At 46.3% G+C, this 12,005-nt stretch overlaps 1 protein-coding gene across 3 annotated transcripts; it reads left to right on the top strand.

Annotated features, from left to right (window-relative positions):
* Positions 1-51: 51 nt before the first annotated feature.
* LOC125507876 (protein NETWORKED 1D-like) lies at positions 52-8,500 on the top strand. Of its 3 annotated transcripts, none has more exons than XM_048672401.1 (6): positions 52-327; positions 1,897-2,141; positions 3,219-3,566; positions 3,652-4,973; positions 5,088-6,857; positions 7,156-8,500. In XM_048672401.1, the coding sequence occupies exons 2-6, from the start codon at positions 2,033-2,035 to the stop codon at positions 8,245-8,247; spliced, it is 4,641 nt and encodes a 1,546-aa protein (XP_048528358.1). In that variant the 5' UTR covers positions 52-327; positions 1,897-2,032; the 3' UTR covers positions 8,248-8,500. The 3 variants fall into 3 exon arrangements, with proteins under 3 accessions (XP_048528358.1, XP_048528357.1, XP_048528359.1); XM_048672400.1 differs by having other exon boundaries at positions 1,916-2,141; XM_048672402.1 differs by lacking the exon at positions 52-327 and adding an exon at positions 646-781 and having other exon boundaries at positions 1,916-2,141.
* The last annotated feature ends 3,505 nt before the right edge of the window (positions 8,501-12,005 follow it).

The raw sequence follows: 12,005 nt of genomic DNA on the forward strand, positions 1-12,005 counted from the left end.
ACCCATCACGCCGCCCGGACCCTTTCCTCCTCCTCCCCCACCCCCACACTAGTACTCCACTGCTGCTGCTCTCCCTCTGCTCCTCCATGATTGCATTCACTCCTGTCCGTCCAGGAAGCGCACACACACACACACACTCTCCTCTCCTCTCACTCCCTCTCTCCTCCATCCTCCTTCCTCGGGCGTTCGCGTACGGGGTTCATATGTAGGTAGGACGATGATGGCGGCCTAGGCTAGGGTGGGATGGGGAGTGGCTGGATCTCCGCAATCCTGGGCTCGCAGCTGCGGCGGCGGCGCTGAGGGGTTCAAGATCTTCTGCTACCCAAGGTGCGTCTTGATTTGGGCGCCGCGTAATCTTAGCCGGCAATGTGGAGATTGTGCCGGGGAAACATGGATTTCCCCACCTCTTTTCTCGTGGATTTCGTGGGTGCTTTTGGCTATTTTTGGGCGTGGGCTGCGCTGCCCGTCCTGTTTCTTGGCCAGGGCCGTTCGCTTCTGCTGTTCCTCGTGCGTGCCGTGCCGTGCCATGCCTTGACGACGATATCTTCCCAGATAATCCCATTCCCAGAACGCGACTGCCCATCTTTTCCTGCCAAAAAGGCTGTGGTTTTAGTTCCAGTGAGGGAGGGGCTGGGTTGCTTCAGGGCGCCTTTTTCTCTCGCTCTGGTGGTGGTGGTGGGTTTCTTCTTCTCCTTCTTCTTCGTCTTCTACAGGATGGATGTGACGCGGGGATCTCGCTCTCAGCCTCTTTAGGAAATGCGGCGATTTCTCCCCTTTCTCGGTAATTTGTTTCGAGGACCCACATCTTGCCCTTCTGCAAATATCTCGAGATTTTCTTCTTCTTCTTCTTCTTTCCTTGGATTTGCCCTTGATGGCGCTGCTGATTCCGGGTTCGTTCGTCCCCTTTTTATGCCGCTCGCTTGTGATGCCCATCACTGCTGTGGACGGTCAGTTTCCCCCTCTTTGCGGCCGGGTGGGTTTCTCGCTGCGTTTCCCCTTTCTGTTGCTGATTCGAGGCCTAGGTTAGTTGGTGACATCTTCCTGTGTTTGTGTTGGTTGGCATCTCTTGTCACCGCCCTCCTTCTCCTTTTCCTTCCATCTACCATTCTTTACATTAATCTGTTTTGGTGGGATTAGCCTCCATTTTTGAAAGATTTCTTCTTCTTGTGATTTTGGTGTGTCAAGTGGGATTTTAGCCATTCTTGTTTCTTGAGGTCTTCTTCCTCCTCCTCCTCAAGTTTTCGTTCTCCAATCTTGCTTCACTTCTTCCAATCTTGTCTTGCAGCAGCAGCATTCTCGTAAATCCATGCCCCCTTTTCTTCGATTGAACTTTTTCTCCGGGCATTGCTTGGATCATCAACAAGCCACTCTACTATAATCCATGAAAAATTCGTGTCTACCCCCCACTCAACTTTGGAACTTGTGGCTGCAATCTTGGGAGCTTGGAGAAATCCTCTGCAGATGTGGGTGTTCCAGCTGTCGCTGGTGCCCTCTGTTTTCTCATCCCTTCATCTCAAACCAAAAGTCATTAATGGCCTTAATGGCGTTCCCCTCTTACTGCAGCCATACGTAAAGATACTCCTAACAAACAGCTGGGCCGTTTCAGAAAGATGCTATTTTTTTGGAAACAATTTACTGCCTTGCCGTTTACCCAGTCACATTTTTTGACCGTTGTGTGATACTGCTGGCCTTCCTTGGTTTGTTTCAAGATGCCTATATATAGCAGAATACTACAGCCAGCCCCCACCCTCGATCCTACTGCGATTTCTGTCTCCAGAGAGTCTCTTGGTTTCCTAGGGTGATCAGTTCAGATCCATCTTTTTTTGTGTGTGCGTGCCTAGTTTCGGTTTCGTTTGTAGGAAATCTTCTGCATATAGGACACTAACTAACTTTCAGTGTTTCTGTTGTGCCGCAGGTAGTTGGCCGGACATAGATCTTATGTAGGCCGATTTCTGGTCGATTTGAATTTCGCAACAAGTTCCCTTAAGGACCCAAGGAGCGCTCTTCTGTTGCGCTCTCTTGGCCGGCTCTGATGTCGAGGACGAAGATGGCGGCGAACAACCCGATGCGCAAGTACTCGTGGTGGTGGGACAGCCATATCTCTCCCAAGAACTCGAAATGGCTCCAGGAAAACCTCTCAGGTAAACATGTTGGCCCACTATGGTCATATTATTGAGATCTTCATATTCATTGTTTGGAAAAACATCAGCCATACGTAATTCAGTTTGAATTCAGTTGGAAAAACCAACCATGTGAAGTATACTTGAACCTAAATTATTGTTGGTCCTCTGTCAATTCAGTTTGGAAACAGTTGTTGTCCTTGCTGTCTCTCTTGCGTTGGTTGGTATAGGCTGTGTTGAACCCCAAGCATTTTCTTGCCTTACCACGTCATTATCTTAGCAGTGTGTTGTGCATGTTCAAGTTCAAGGGTGTAAATGCGAGGGCGGGCTGGTTTTAATTATAAAGGACAAATTCAGTTGAAACCTCTGCCTGTTATAATGTTGTACAAAAATGGCCCATCTCCTCATGTCTCTTTGAAAGTCAGCAAGTTATGAGGAAAGGCACATGGGCAAGTTCAATGCCCCCGTACAAGAAAACGCTACTTAAACGGGCAATCTTTGTTGGGAGTCACATGTCCCTGTGCTGGATTAGGTTGTTTAAGAGGTACATGGTAAATTCTTGTGAGGAATCAATATAAGTTGAATTGACCTGTCAACAACTGGATTAGTATAGCTCCTATGGTGAATATTAAGTTCAGGTTCAGTAGGGTGACATTCATTAATCTTTTTTTCAACAATGGATATTTGATGCTTGTACCACATGTGACACTGTTCTATAATATAAGGTGGGCACCGCATCAATGCCACACCTGAACTAACAATTTGATATACAAGTATGATAATTAAAACTTGCTAAACTTATATGAAAATACAGTAGTAAAATACAATACAAGTACAATAGTTAAAACTTGCTAAATTTCATATGAAAATACAGTAATAAAATACTTAATGTAAGAATAAACATTGTTAGTTTACTGTTTTGTTTGGGGAGAATAGATTAAAAATTATATCAATTTCATTTTTTGTGTGTTACTTTCTGAAACTATTAGATAAAGTGTGTGCCGTGTCAACATCTATCAGTAGATAACTATTTGTCCTTTTGCAACATTTACGTGGATTGTATACTGAACCAATCTCCATTAATGCATGATTACACAGATACGGATAGCAAAATCAAAGTTATGATCAAGATCATTGATGAGGACGCCGACTCTTTTGCAAAAAGAGCAGAAATGTACTACAAAAGGCGCCCAGAGCTGATGTCCCTGCTTGAGGAGTTATACCGTGCTTACCGAGCTTTAGCTGAAAGACATGACCATGCAGCCGGGGAACTCCGATCGGCTCGTCGAAAAATGGCAGAAGCATTTCCCGATGAATACCAGTTAGATTTGGATGATGACCTGCCATCTGAAACTGCATCCTCTGAAACTGACTCTGACAGCCGTGACATGACACCCTTTTTCCGCTCTTTCATCAACACTGGCGACTCGAAAAAACGTATTAAAGGTATCTGTACAAACTCACTTCTTTTATAGATGCAATATCCAAACATGAGTGAGATAAAACTAATACACATGTATTTGTATTGCAGATGATCAGGACCATGAGAAGTTACAGAAAGAAGTTTCAAGCTTGTCACAGGAAAATCAAGACCTTAAGAAGAAGATTTCATCTGTGTTAGAAAAGAGTGAAAGTGCTGAATCTGAAGTTCGATCCCTCAAGGAGGCCCTTGCACAACAAGGTTCAGAGAAAGAAGCCGCCGTTTCACAATGCCAGCAATCCAGTGACAGGTTGCAGAACCTCAAGTCTGAAATATCACATACCCAGGAGGAATTCAAGAGGCTAAAAGAGGAGATGCAAAATGGCCTGCAGAATTTAAGCACTGCAGAGGAACAGTGCCTTCTGCTTGAGAGGGCTAACCAGGATTTGCATGTGGAGCTAGATAAGCTGAAGTATGCTTCAAAAGAGAAGCATGAAGAGCTTAATGAGAAACACATTGAACTGGAAAAGCTCAGCATCTCTATACAAGAGGAGCAGCTCAAGAGCATGCAAGCGGAAATGGCACGGCTGTCTTTAGAGAAGCAATTGGCACAAGTACAGGAGAAGCTGCGGCTTTTGTCTCTTGAAAAGCACGGTGAAACAAGTAAGTTTAAGGATGTTGAAGCAAGCAAGCTTATGCTTCAGAAAGAATTGGAGATGATTCGAGAAGAGAACCGTAAACTGGATGATCAAAACCACTCCTCGACATCCGTGATAATTCGTCTGCAGGATGAGATAATTTCCTTGAAGAATGCACAACGGAAACTCGAGGAGGAGGTGTCTCGGCATGTGGAGGAAAAGAAGGTACTTCAAAATGAGCTTTCACACATAAAGAATGACAGAGGTGATGTTGAGAGGAAGCACTTCTCAATCAAGGAGCAAATACAAGTGGTTAATTTCAATGTGGAGTCACTCCAAGCAATTGCACAAGAGATGAGGGATGGAAATGTTGAGCTAAAGGAGACCATCAAGAATCATGATGGCGTGAAAGCGTTGTATGTTGAGAATCTGATGCAGCTGGAGAGAACGATGGAGAAAAATGCTCATTTGGAGAGATCTTTGTCAGCTGCTACCACCGAGGTTGCAGGATTGAGACAGAATAAGGCCACACTGGAAGAATCTTGCAAACAGCTTAGCTCCAAGATTAATGGCTACCAGTCTGAGAGATCCATGTTCATTGCGCGGATTGAGGGAATTTCTCATACCATGGAGAAGCTATCAGAGAAGAACGTGTTTTTGGAAAATTTATTATCTGAAAACAATACTGAGCTTGAAACCCATAGGATGAAGCTTAAAGACTTGGAAGAGTCTGCACAGGCACTCCGCAATCATAATTCTTTACTTCGATCTGACAAGAGAACTCTTGTGCAGGAGGTACAATGCCTGATATCCCTTTTACTTTGTTAGTTCATTGTAATGCTAAAAGAGATGTAACTTCATCTAAAATAACATGTAACTTGATGCCTGTATTCTTTGATGTCGTCTCAGGTGGATAGCATCAATGGTGCTCTACTTGATTTGGAAACGCAGTATGCAGAGTTAGAAGGAAGGCATTTGGATCTCCAGCAGGAGAAAAACATGGTTCATAATGAAGCAGTCAAACTACAGGAACTGCTAAGGCTAGAGAGAGAGAAGAGCAAAGAACTCACCCACTCAGACAAGGCTCAGTTCAGTGCTATACAGAAGCAGATAGCCCTACTTCTAGAAGATGGACGGCATAAGGAGAACCAGCTTCAAGAGGAGGAGCACAAGATTGTTGAAGCTCAGATCGAGATTTTCATCTTGCAGAAGTGCTTAGGTGACATGGCAGAAGCAAATTCTGATGTCTCAGGGCAACTGCAGAAGCAACAAGAGGCACACAAAGTTCTTGAGGAGAAATTGGCATGTTTGACACAGAACAACCAGAAGCTTACTGAAGGGATTGGTTCTGTGATGGAAGTACTACAGTTTGATGAGAAATATGGATCCTTGGATCTGATGAAGGTTGACGTAGTTGTGCAGCTCATCTTGCATGAGATTAAGTGCCTGCTGAACACCATTTCTGATGCCCAGGATGTCAAGCAGAACCAGATCCTTGAGAAGTCGCTTGTTGTCACCCTCCTGGAGCACTTTGGACGGGAGGTGGCGGATCTGAGGTCAGAAAGGAGTGTTCTGAGGCAAGAGTGGCAAGCGAAGAGCGAGGAACTGCTGCAACTGCAGAGTGAAAGGCATGACCTTCTAAAGATCAGCTGCGACTTGCGCAAGGACGTGGAGGCCCGTAACCGCGAAGTGGATGAGATGAAAGCTGATTCAAAGTTCTTGGTTCGACAACTCTCAGAGCTGCAAGAGTCACGCCAGTCACTGCAAGCTGAGATTATTAAGCTGATAGAAGAGAACTCCTCAATGGCAGGCAAACTTTATGACTCAAGGGAGAAAGAGAAGTCATTTGAAGATGATTTCAGTAATGTAATTGGTGAAGCAATCAGGACAGATATCCTTGGTGTTGTTTTCAGAAGCCTTCACGATGAGAGGACATCAGAGCTGCAAGCCTTGCATGAAGATTTCGGTTGCCTCCATGCGGCAGGCAATGAGCTTTATCAAGAAATCAGGCTGATGAACAAGAAGCTGGGTGATCTGCAACTTGAGAATAACTACCTTGAGAAGGAGCTCAGCAGAACTTTAAGCATCTGTGATGGCTCTAGTCCAGAGATTGGTTCTGCACGAAGGCGTACCATGCGAAGAGATACCAAGCTATTGAAATCTGGCAGGAAGAGCCTACAGGAAGGTGCGGTGAACATGGAACAGCGCAAGGAAGTCGACAATGCTGGTCTTGAAAAATCAAATGAAATGTTAAGGGAGGAGCTTCACAAGCTGCAGAGTGAAATGCAACTGCTTAAGAACAACGAGCAGCCAGTGATTGATGTCAGGTCTTGCGATGCAGAGATCTCGAAATTGCTGGCCAACATGCAAATTGCCACTGCCAACGCAGCTCTCTTCAAGGAGAAGGTCCTTGAGCTCATCGTAGCATGCGAGAGTTCTGAGATAAGTGAAATAGTACAGAAGGAGGTGCTGAAAGAGGAGATCAGTCGAAGGAACTCCTACGTGGATGCACTGAAGGACAAGCTAAATGCTGTTGAGATAGAGAACAGAAGGCTGAAGGTCGACCTGAATGGTGACTTCACAGTGCTAGGCGCATTGCAAACTGAAGTCAGTGCCTTGGAAAGACAGACCCTGTCACTGGCCAAGGATTGCGTACCTTCGAACAAACTCAAGAAAGAGGTATACAACTACGCATTTTATCTGTACCATGTTCTTTTTGCATCCTCCATATGTATTTGTGTTGAAGTATGATGCCAGTTCATTCAACTCTTTTTTTTGTTGCTAAATGTAATTTATGTTTTCCTTTCCCTTTAGTTGAGAAAGAAAGCCAATCTTTTCATGTAGTTTCTACTTGAAGGATCCATACTATACTTGAGAAATCTGATATTTATGTTGCATATAGTATGCATTTCTGTTAATTATCACATGTTGTTTTGTTTTCTTATATGGGTCTCATTTCTTTTGCTGCTTTTGCCAGGAATTTCTTTTGTCACCTCAGCTCTCAAAGATTGCTGTGAGACCAAGCGACGACCAAAACTCGCCGAAGCTGGTGAAAGACATGGAGCTGCAGAGGTTGCATGGAACCATCAAAGCGCTCCAGAAGGTGGTTACGGACACCGGAGTCGTTCTTGAGCAAGAAAGGCTTGATTTCAGCAGCAACCTCCAAGACGCCAGGAAGCAGATCGAAATGCTCAAGCTCAAGGACGCCCTGGACAGCGATGCGAGCGACGCGAACTACGAGCGGATGCTCAAGGACATACAGCTTGACCTCGTCCAGACCCCCAGCCGTCGTGCCATCGGCTCGCACCGCCTCAAGAAGAAGATCACAGCCCAGCCCGACGACAAGATGCTCGCGCTCTGGAGCGTGGTGAGAACAAGCAGTGGCAGCGGCAGACACGATGATCTGCGGCCGCCGCAGAGCGAGGCGGCGTCTGAGAAGGACAAGGGCAGACGGTCCACCTCCGAGCTGATGCTGGTGAAGGACTTGGTGGTCGACAAGCAGGACCTGCCGAGGCCCGTGGTGACCACCACGGAGCCGCACCGCGAGTGGAAGAAGAAGGTGATCGAGCGGCTGTCCTCGGACGCACAGCGGCTCAGGGACCTCCAGTCCATCCTCCAGGAGCTGAGGGCGAGCGTGGAGGCGTCCGGGGAGAGCGAGCTGGAGAGCGTGCGGGCGCAGATGATCGAGTCCGAGGAGGCCATCACGCAGCTCATCGACACCAACGGCAAGCTGCTGACCAAGGCCGAGGAGTTCACCTCGGCGGACGGGCTCGACGGCGGGGGCGTGGACCTCCGGAGCCGGAGCCAGCGCAAGATCCTGGAGCGGGTGCGGAAGATGTCCGAGAAGGTGGGCCGGCTGGAGATGGAGATGCAGAAGTTCCAGCAGGTGCTGCTCAAGCACGAGGAGGAGCGCGCCAGCCGGCGCGCCGCCAAGACCGTGCAGCGGCGGTCCAGGGTGCAGCTGGTGGAGTACCTCTACGGGAAGCGGCGCGGCGGCGGCGACGGTGGCTCCCGGCGGCAGAAGCGTGGGCCGTCCTGCTGCATGAGGGCCAAGGCCATCGACGACTGACTGACGTCCCCAGTTTGTTTGTTCAGTGCTAGAAAGGCGCCAAGTTTTTCTCTTACCTAGTTTTAATCTTCAGAAAATGCAGCAAACTTTGCTCTTGTTTTATCATTTTATTGTGCTGCTCTAGGTAAATAATTATGTGAACTGTCTATCCTAGTTTCCTCATTACCTCAAGTAAGGATGTAAATGGTAGTCGTCAGGACAGCGGTAAACTGTTAAATCTTTCGTCGTATAAACTGTTAATCCTTCATCGTAATTTTGTTGTTCGCTCATGTACAATTCTGATGCTGTTTTTCATTCCTGTTGGTTGATCCGGTTCATGTTCGTCGGTTATACTTTGTTCAGTCATGTACAATTCTGATGCTGTTTTGCATTCCTGTTGGTTGATCCGGTTCATGTTCTTCGGTTATACTCCCTCCGCCCAAAAATCTTCGGTTATACACCCTCCACCTGAAAATAAGTGTAGCTGATTTAGTATAACTTTGTACTAAGTCGGCGATACTTATTTTTAAAGGGCGATACTTATTTTGGATAGAGGGAATAGTATGAATGAATAGGTAGTGATCCCCGTAGTTGAAAATATTTTGCAGTGAAATCGCAGGCCAAGACCTTCGGAGTTTGCCATGATCTAGAAAAGCTACAAAATGGACTCACAGGTTTGGGCTTCAGGGTTGTTTAGAACGACCGCCGGTTGGGCTTGGGCGCAACATTGTCAACCATGTAACTATCACACGTCTCACTGACCACCTTGATGCGGCTCTTGATGTCTTTGAGAGTACCCTGTCTTTGATGTCAACGGGTTTCATAGGACAACTTGAATGTTGATGCTTCTGTGGATGAAACCCGTAAGGCCCTGTTCGTTTAATCCCCTTGCCACAGGGATTGGAGGGGATTGGGGGGGTTTGAGGTGAATTTTAACTTGCAAGGGATTTAATCTCCTCCAATCCCTTTCAAACCTCTCCAAACCCTGTCTAACCGAACAAGGCCTAAAGGTGTGTGCGAAATCTGTTGGCGTGTCTTCAGTCTCATAGAACAACTCCCTGATTTGTGACGAGTCCCGCACCTGTTTCTATCAAAAATGGATTTTCGTCTCCTGGAGAAAGCGAAAATATGTGTGTGTTGCGTAGTGTGGCCGGAGGAATCAACCTTATTAGAACTTTGATTATTTGCTTGTTATGTTTGCCACGTCTTTGTTTTGCCATTTCACTTGCATCCAATATCAATAGCTACAATACCAAATAAATATTAATGTATTTAGACATGGGGGAATTATATAAACATGAATTGTATGCATTGAGGAATCCCAACATGAGCCCTAATTGACTAACCGCACAAATAAACACTCTTTGAGAGTTCTGATGCAACAACTCTCCTTCTTTGTCCCGTCTTTCTCCAAGAAAATACTTAATCCCAAGATTCCTATGTTTTCCCTATATGACATCCAAACACCTCAAGCAGTTCATAATTCCATAAAAACTAGTCATGCCATGACATCCAAATCATGCCTTTTACCTATTCATGTGTGTTTGGATTCCAGCTTTCGGAAATGCCCTAAACCTGCTTGGACATCCAGGCCTGCAATCCTAGAAACCTCAGCACTAGGCATTGTAAGGATCGTTGGCATTTATCATTGCAACTAGAGCCTTCTAATGTGTAACACCCCGGATGTAACTTTCCATATATGTAACTCCAACTCTTGCCATTTTCGCCTATATGATATGATATTTCCGTCGTGGTTGGGTTTTTGTCTTCATTTTGCATTTTGTTCATGTCATGCATTTTTATCTCATGTCATCATGTGCATCGCATTTGCATACGTGTTTGTCTCATGCATCCGAGCATTTTCCCCGTTGTCCGTTTCGCAATCCGACACTCCCACATGCACCCGGTGCACCCCTCTTGTCTCTTTTCGTGAGCGGAAGAAAACCGTTCTCGGAATGGGTCGAGATTTGTCAAGTGGCTTTGGTACATCACCGGTAGACCGCCTGTCAAATTTCGTTCCATTTGAAGGTCGTTTGATGCCCCAACGGTTAACCGGGTAATCGCAAAAGCCTCTTTTGTGTTGCAGACCAACACCCCTCCAAAACAGCCCACCAGCCCATCTAAACCCCTTCCATGCTCTCCGTCATTGGATCACGATCGTGTGGGCGAAAACCGCACCTCATTTGGACTCTCCTAACTCCCTCCACCTATAAATATGTGTCCCTCCCCGAAATTCTCGCAGTCAAACCCTAGCCACCGCTCCCCTCGCGCCGCCAGACACGTCCGCGTCCGCCGCCCGGCCACTCACATGCTGCCACGCGTCCCCTCGACGCTCCCACCGCCGCCGACCCGCCCGGCCCGGGACGGGCCCCCGAGGCCCGCGGCGCCCACGCCCGCTCGCCGCCACCGCCCTTGCTCGCGCGCCGCCTTCGCCGGCCGCCGCCGCCGATCTGCGCCGGACGCCGTCACCTTGTCGCTCCGCCGCCGTCGCGCCGGCGCCGCGTCGGATCCGGCCTCCCCTGCCCTGGCCCACTCCTCCCTCAATTCCGGCGACCTTCCGGTGAACCTTGAGAAGCGTGCCACCAAAACCCTAGATCTGAGATCCGCGGGTAAATTTCTACCAAGTCCTTGGAACCCTCATATTTTGGTGCCCACTTTGTCATGCCATATCTCGTTGTCCGTGACTCCGATTCATGAATATGATATATCAAAATGTTCGTCTCGTTAAGCTCATCATGTTAGTGGCATTTGCATGCATGTTACTATCCATATTGATGCCATTATCATCATTGCAAGAGTGCTATAAAATGTTAATTGCTGTCTGTTAACAGAACTTGATGATTTGTCATTTTCGTTGCATTTTGTGTGTGCATCCTATGAGCATGATGTCTACATGTTTTATGAGCTCCATCATGCCATCTTTACAGGGGTGCAAGTCTTGTATTTTTGTGATCTATGTGGTAACTAGCACAAGCATGCAAAATAGGCTCCGTAATGTTGCTGATTTTAGACACAATCATTTTGCCAAGTCCTTTTCCTATTACATTTGGATGCCATGTAAACTTGTTGCTACTATGAGATCCATGCACATTTTGAGATAGTTCAGTAAGAGTATTTAGAAGATGTGGTATTTATCTACCCATTTATGCCTCTGGTTGCAATTATGGAGTACTCCAGAATGTCATTTCCTTGCTCTACTTTTGCTAAATAATATTCCTGACAAATTGTTAACATGATAATCAATATTGCCATGTGTTTTGTTAGTGATGCATGTACCCTATGAACTTGCTATTGTCATTATTAGCATCTTAAACATGTCTTCTTACTGTTGGTATGCTTGTGTTATCATGTAATGCTTTGTGGTGAGTGGCATGAGCTTGCAAAGTTGGTATCATGAATCTATTTCTGCCATGTCCTGAATTTCAGTCTGAATCTGTTTATAAAACTTGCTATGTTTATATGGGTGCCATCATATCTTTTGTGCCTTTTTGGCTCATGTTCAGCAAGGGAGTTTTGTTAAGTGCATTTAGTGGAAGCATGTCATGCCTTTGTTTGCCATGATATGTTCCTATAGCATGTTGTTTGCTTGCTCTAAACTTGCTTCCTAATGCTGTTTTTGACATGTTAGTATTTTCATCAAGTCTGTGAAGCTGATATCTTTTGCACTTTTTCCATGCTTGTTTGGACCTGTTCTAGTGTGATTTAGCTGTAGCTTAGTGTTCATGTTTTGTCAAGAAGCTCTTGTACATCACTGGCATATGCTTTGTTGCTATGTTGGA

This window comes from Triticum urartu, chromosome 5 (genome assembly GCF_003073215.2).
Source record: "Triticum urartu cultivar G1812 chromosome 5, Tu2.1, whole genome shotgun sequence".
Lineage (NCBI taxonomy): Eukaryota > Viridiplantae > Streptophyta > Magnoliopsida > Poales > Poaceae > Triticum > Triticum urartu.